Source organism: Colobus angolensis, unplaced genomic scaffold (genome assembly GCF_000951035.1).
Source record: "Colobus angolensis palliatus isolate OR3802 unplaced genomic scaffold, Cang.pa_1.0 Scaffold12, whole genome shotgun sequence".
NCBI classification, from domain to species: domain Eukaryota; kingdom Metazoa; phylum Chordata; class Mammalia; order Primates; family Cercopithecidae; genus Colobus; species Colobus angolensis.
Window position 1 is genome coordinate 1,360,650 of NW_012113141.1, and position 7,469 is coordinate 1,368,118.

Consider the following 7,469-nt stretch of genomic DNA (forward strand, 5'->3'; position numbering starts at 1 on the left):
TTTTCTTTAGGACAGAGCTTTGCTCTTGTTGCCCAGGTTGGAGTACAATGGCATGATCTCAGCTCACTGCAATCTCCGCCCCTGGATTCAAGTGATTCTCCTGCCTCAGCCTCCCAAGTAAAGCCAGGACTATAGGCGCCCGCCACTACGTCCGGCTAATTTTTGTATTTTTAGTAGAGATGGGGTTTCACCGTGTTGGCCAGGCTAGTCTCGAACTCCTGACCTCAAGTGATCTGCCTGCCTCAGCCTCCGAAAGCGCTGGGATTACAGGTGTGAGCCACCACGCCCAGCCTCTAACATCATCTTTAAAGGGAAAGGAAAACATACAGTGATATATATCACATACCACTAACGGAAAGAGATCTTAGAAAATTCTAAATGCAAGAAATCTACAAATGATTACAACTGTTTGTGATTCAGCTTTACTATTTCTCATGTCATTCTAAAAAGTTCATTTGAAACAATGACAGTTTGAATTAAAATTCAGCCCTTTTGATATTAAACATTACATCCTCTGAACTGAGGAGAAGCTGATACAAATATTTCGTTTCTAAGCAGAAGAATAATAACCTTACGAGAGTACATATCGTAGTTGTTTTTCCTGTCCCAGGCATTCCCACGACGAGTGTGTAGTCTTTTGAAAGAAGTACCTTTTTCATCGCTTGCCTCTGAGGCTTATTCAAACCTACATTTAAATTCAAAAATAACGGGAAAAAGAGTGCTGAATTTCAAAGGAAAAGTTAATTATTTTATCAGAAAAGCAGTCTCTATTCAAGTCTATTCTTCAATACAAAACCATTTCCAAAGAGTCTTGGTCTAAACATTGTAATTGCAAGTCTAATCAAGATATTAGACCACAGTATAAATCAAATAGAAACAAGAAAAATTATCAAGGCAGACACGGTGATTTTAGCATACCCTTTAGAATGCAGGCAACTGTATCCTTCGCATCATGTGGAAGAACAGAACTAAGGTAGGATATAAACTGAGGTTCACGAAAGTCAATAATTAAATCTCGAAGTTTTTTGCTGAAAAGTGAAAAAGCACTTTTAGTAATATTCCTTAGAAAAGTAGAGTGAAATTCAACTTTGCTCATTGTTACAAACCTGACAAACGTGTTTTCCATCAATTTAGAAAGATTTCCTAATGGGGTCTCTATATCACAATTTTTTTCTTCCTGGTCTAATCTGAACAAAATTGATTCTGGAAGGACCGACAAGTTTCTAAAACAACAAAACAAATATACATGAATGTTTTCTGTTTCGCATAGTCTGTATAAGAAATATGCTGCTATCTGCTAAAATAATAAATGGGCCAGAATAGCTATTAAAATAGCTACCAGTCCTCAGTCACACTTGCCAATCAAGGACAGCATGAGGCCCTGGATTGGTGGGAAAAGGCAGAGGGAAGGGGAAGGTACAAGGCACCAAGGTCAAAGCAATTAATAATTGGGAATCTGCAACATTTGCTGAAAATTCACTTACCCTTGCAATCAAACATGGGTTCACCATCCCCAGAGGGATCCTGAATGCATGGCTCTTCCCTCCTCTAACCTGGAGTGCAGGCTTCTTTTCTGCCACCTTCTCCCACTCTTCTATCTGTCCCTTAATCCCTGGTATTCCCTAGAATCCCTTCCCTGGTTCATTGTACTACTCTTTCTCATTGTTTTCCCCAGGGTCCCAGGCCCTCATGTACCTCCAAATTCCAAATTCCATCTTTAGGCCTGACCTCACACTCCTCTCCCACCTGGTTCCTCACCCAAGCTTTGGGTTTGGATATTTGGTAGGCAGCGAGATCTCTCCACTTAGCTAAACCCAGGCTATGAAAGCACAGTACATTCAAAGCAGAACTCGTCCTCATCCCTGCTGAACCCAATGCTCCTTCTCTGGTCCTGATCACAATTAATGGTATTTGCATTTGCACTGCTGTCTTGACCCTTCTGTCTCCCTCATTCTCTCCCCAACCCGCATACCCAATCAGCATCCAAAGGTCAGCCAATTTTACTTTCTAAATACTTCTCAAAGTCATTCCATTCTCTCTGCCAACACTACCCTGCCTCAGTTGCCTCTAGCCTGGGTCACTGCAACAGCTTCCAGGTTTGCTTTTAGTTTTTCTTCCATTAATTAACTCAATTCTCTACAATGTAACCAAAGGAAAATGCAAATCCAACGATTATCCACTCTTCTGTTTAAAACCTTTCAATACATCAGAATAAATAAAATCTAAATTTTTTTTTTTTTTGAGAGAGGGTCTTTGCTCTATTGCCTAGGCTAGTGTGCAGTGGCATGATCATGGCTCATTGCAGCCTTGAACTCCTGGGCTCAAGCAATTATCTCACCTCAGTCCCCTGAGTAGCTGGGACTACACATGTATACTACCACACCTGGCTAATTTTTTAATTTTTTGGAGAGATGGGGGTCTCACTATGTGGCCCAGAATGGCAAACTTTTTAACATGGTATATAAGACATTCTATGACCTGATGTCTCTAATAACTCTCTTCCTTATATTTTATATTCCAGAAATAACGTAATCACCTGCATTTTCCTGAATGCTCCATATCACACTACCTCACACCTTTGTGCAACAGGTTTGCCCAGCATAGTATTCTCTTCTCACACTGTTTCACCAGACTAATTTATTAATCCACAGGATGAAGATTCAGAATTAGCTCTTCAAAAAGGCTTCCCTTGGCCAGGGACGATGGCTCACGCCTGTAATCCCAACACTTCAAGAAGCTGAGGTCGGAGGATCACTTGAGATCACTGGCCAACATGGTAAAACCCCGTGTCTACTAAAAATATAAAAATTAGTCGGGCATGGTGGCACATGCCTATAATCCCAGCTACTCGGGAGGCTGAGGCAGGAGAACCGCTTGAGCCCAGGAGGCAGAGACTGCAGTGAACTGAGATTGTGCTACTGCACTCCAGCCTGGACAACAGTGAGACTGTCTCCAAAAAAAAAAAAAGCCTTCCCTAAGCCTCCTAAAATTGAATTAAATACCTCTCCTCTGTGTTCCTATCAATTTGAACACATATCATATTAGACTGAAAATAAGCTGGGTGTAGTAGCTCACGCCTATAATGCTAGCACTTCAGGAGGCTGAGGCAGAAGGATCATTTGAGCCCATGAGTTCAAGACCAGCCTGGGCAACATCGTGAGACACCCATCTCTACAAAAAACTGAAAAATTAGCCGGGTATGGTGGCATGCATGTGTGGTCCCAGCTATGCAGGAGGCTGAGGCAGAAGGATTGCTTGATCCCAGGAAGTCCAGGCTGCAGTGAACTGTGACCATGCCACTGTACTCCAGCCTGGGCTGGAGTGAGACCGTGTCTCAAAAAAAAAAAAAAGAAAATATATATGTCTACACGCAAGACCATAAATTCCTCAAGGATTTGCAAAGTATTTAATACATGGTAGACACTAAATAAATACTGCAAAGGATACACAAATCTGAGCAGACAACTGGAATATTGTGGATCACCATCCCATATCATGACATCTAGACAAGGGGTGGTTATGACTCAACTAAGATTACTGATCAGTAGGGAACAAGCCTGGACATTTCCATTATAGTTACTCAGATGTCACTGAGTCCCAATTGCTGACCTCCATCCATTAAGAAATGGTCAGGCATGCCTGTAAGAAATGCTGGAAAACACAATCCAGCCGACTGTGAAAGAAGAGGGAATATGGATTATTAGTGAATTGGATATTGGTCTCTGCCACAATTTTTTTTCTTTAAGACAGGGTCTCACTCTGTCACTCGGGCTACGTGCAGTGCAGAGGTGTGATCTCAGCTCACTGCAGCCTCAATCTCTTTTTTTTTTTTTTTTGAGACTGAGTCTCGCTCTTGTTGTCCAGGCTGGAGTGCAGTAGCGTGATCTTGGCTCACCAAAACCTCTGCTTCCCAGGTTCAAGTGATTCTCCTGCCTCAGCCTCCCAAGTAGCTGGGACTACAGGCACATGCTACCACACCCAGCCAGTTGTTTGTATTTTTAGTAGAAACCGGGTTTCACCATGTTAGCCAGGATGGTCTCAATCTCCTGACCTTGTGATCCGCCCACCTCGGCCTTCCAAAGTGCTGGGATTACAGGCATGAGCCACTATGCCCCGCCTACATATTTTTATTTAAACCAGCCACTTTGTTGTAACTGAAATGGGTATACTTATATCACAACTATAAATGGCAAAAATAAACATTTTCATTTAAAAAAGGAGAGAACAAAATAGTAAGTGCCCAGCATGCAAGGAGAAATAAGCATTATAGCTAACACAGGGTGGCATCTATGCTGTCTGCTATACATGTGGTTGTAAGAATTAGATAAGATTACGTCCACATCATCACTATGGAACATAATGTACTAAACAAAACTTTAGCAGTTTGGTAGTTCCTCAAAATGTTAAATGCGAAATTAGCACATGACCCATGCCTAGGTAACTACAAAGAAAATGAAAGAAATGAAAATATGTCTACTTAAAACTATGCATGTGAATGTTCACAGCAATATTCATCATTACAGCAAAAAAGTGGAAACAACTCAAATGTCCATCAGCTGGTGAATGGATGAACAAAATATGGTGTATCTATACAACAGAATATATTCAGCCATAAAAAAAATGGTCTCATATATGCTAAAACATGAATGAACTTTCCATTAGGTTAAGTGAAAGAAGCAAGACACAAAAGGTCACATATTGTATGGTTCCACTTATATCATATATCCAGAATGGATGAATCCATACAGAAACAAAGCCAATTTAGTGGTTGCCAGAGACTTCAGGGAGGAGAGAGTGGGAAGTGACTGCGTAATAGGAATGAGGTTTCCTTTTAGGGTGATAAAAGTGTCTTAGAAATAGACAGAAATGATGGCGACACAATATTGGAAATATACTAAACGCCATTCAATAATACACATTAAAATGGTTAATGATCAATTTTATGTTATATGAATTTTACCTCAATTTATTTTAAAAAAAAGAATGAAATGCTGATACATGTTATAACATGAAGATGAATTTCAAAAACAGTATCCTGTGTAAAAAAAGTCAGTCACCAAAGACCACATATTGCATGATTCCATTTTTATAAAATGTCCAGAATGGGCAAATCTACAGAGACAGAAAGCAGGTTAGTAGTTGCCTTGGCCTGGGGAAACTGGAGGAAAATGAGAAGCGACTACTAAAGGGTATAGGGCTTCTTCCTTGGGGGTTTCTTTTTGGGGTGATGAAAATACTCAAAGTTGATTGTGGTGATGGCTGCACAACGCTGTGAATATAATAAAAACCAGTGAATTGTACATTTTAAATGGATGAACTACACGGATGTGAATTATATATCAATAAAGACATTCTCAAAAAAAAGTAACATTTCATTACCTGTCTAATAAACAAGTTACTGTTGTCGTGTTAATCTCCTTCACATATCCTCTAGACAAAGCAAACAGTGACCTTTCTTCTCCACTTACAATAACTCTGTCACCTGCCAGTAGATTTGTGACTGGTATGGCACCATGTTTACGTTGGAAATTATGTAAATATTGTCCATCACAAATTGTCTTTACATGTTCCGTTCTAATCAGGTGTCCAACGCAACTGCCACTCTTCTCCCTATGAAAAGACCAAAGAGAAAAAACTTCCGTTTATATTACATACATAAGCATTGTGTCTGCATTTTCCAACAACTTACCTGTTCATCTGACTCCCAAAAAGTATTATTGAGGCTGGGTGTGGTGGCTCATGCCTGTAAATCCCAACACTTCGGGAGGATGAGGTGGGTGGATTACCTGAGGTCAAAAGTTCAAGACCAGCCTGGCCAACATGGTGAAACCTCATCTCTACTAAAGTAAAAAATACAAAAAACTAGCCAGGTGTGGTGGTGCTTGCCTATAATCCCAGCTACTCAGGAGGCTGAGGCAGGAGATACTTGAACCTGGGAGGTGGAAGTTGCAGTGAGCCAAGATCGCACTATTGCTCAACAACCTGGGCAACAAGAGCAAAACTACATCTCAAAAAGAGAAACAAAAAAATAAAAAAAACTAATATTGAGCCTGTCATTTTTACATTTTCCACAACCTACAGTAAAAATGCTAGAAATGTTAAGTAAACATTCTATTAGTTTCTGGGTTTTTTTGAGACACCCTCCGACCCCTGCCCCGTTCAAGCGATTCTCATGCCTGTCTCTTGAGTAGCTGGGATTGCAGGCAGACACCACCATGCCAAGCTAATTTTTTATGTTTTTAGTAGAGACAGCGTTTCACTATGTTGGCCAGGCTGCTTTCGAACCCCTGGCCTCAAGTGACCCACAAGACTCGGCCTCCCAAGTTGCTGGGATTACAAGCCTGAGGCACCATGCTCAGCCCTCTATTAGTTTTTCATGAATTGCTCAACAACAGTCTTCAAAAAAGTGTTAGGGAGCACCCCATCTTTGTTGCCCCCATAGGCTGGGATCTCCAAACACAGTGTTTTATTGGCACTTTGATCCCTGAAGGGTAGATACCCCCACTTCTTGGGCTGATACATATAATACCATTACAGAAAACAAAACATAATAACCTGCTCCCAAATGTAATATAAAAAAAATTATAGCCAGGCACGGTGGCTCATGCCTGTAATCTCGGCACTTTGGGAAGCCGAGGTGGGCAGATCATGTGAGGCTGAGAGTTCAACACCAGCCTGACAAACATGGAGAAGCCCTATCCCTACTAAAAATACAAAATTAGCCAGGCATGGTGGTGGGCACTGTAATCCCAGCTATTCAGGAGGCTGAGGCAGGAGAATCACTTGAACCCGGGAGGCGGAAGTTGCGGTGAGCTGAGATCACGCCATTGCACTCCAGCCTGGGCAGCAGAGCAAGAATTCGTCCCCCCCCCCCAGAAAAAAATCATTCTGGAAAGAAAAATATGAAACTAAAACAACTAAGTTTTACATTAAAAAAATCTTGAGGCCGGGTGCGGTGGCTCACACCTGTAATGTCAGCACTTTGGGAGGCCGAGGTGGGCAGATCACATGAGGCTAAGAGTTCAACACCAGCCTGACCAACATGGAGAAGCCCCATCCCTACTAAAAATACAAAATTAGCCAGGCGTGGTGAGACATGCCTGTAATCCCAGCTACTTGGGAGGCTGAGGCAGGAGAATCGCTTGAATCTCAGAGGCAGAGGTTGCAGTGAGCCGAGATCGCACCATTGCTCTCCAGCCTGGGGAACAAGAGCAAAACTCTGTTTCAAAAAAAAAAAAAAAAAAATTTGAGGCCAGGTGCAGGGACTAACACTTGTAATCCCAGCACTCTGGGAGGCTGAGGCAACTGGATCACGAGGTCAGGAGAGCAAGACTATCCTGGCTAATACGGTGAAACCCCATCTCTACTAAAAATACAAAAAAATAGGCCGGGCGCGGTGGCTCAAGCCTGTAATCCCAGCACTTTGGGAGGCCGAGACGGGCGGATCACGAGGTCAGGAGATCGAGACC

General features: G+C 42.0%; 1 protein-coding gene across 1 annotated transcript in view; it reads right to left on the reverse strand.

Moving 5' to 3' along the window:
• The window catches only part of DNA2 (DNA replication helicase/nuclease 2), a 74,441-nt gene that overhangs the window by 25,156 nt on the left and 41,816 nt on the right, over positions 1 to 7,469 (reverse strand). Inside the window, exons 10-13 of the mRNA XM_011929409.1 lie at positions 5,380 to 5,610; positions 1,107 to 1,223; positions 919 to 1,028; positions 576 to 685 (exon numbers count right to left, since the gene is read on the reverse strand). Coding sequence (XP_011784799.1) covers positions 576 to 685; positions 919 to 1,028; positions 1,107 to 1,223; positions 5,380 to 5,610 — 568 coding nt within the window. The remainder of the gene's footprint in view (positions 1 to 575; positions 686 to 918; positions 1,029 to 1,106; positions 1,224 to 5,379; positions 5,611 to 7,469) is intronic.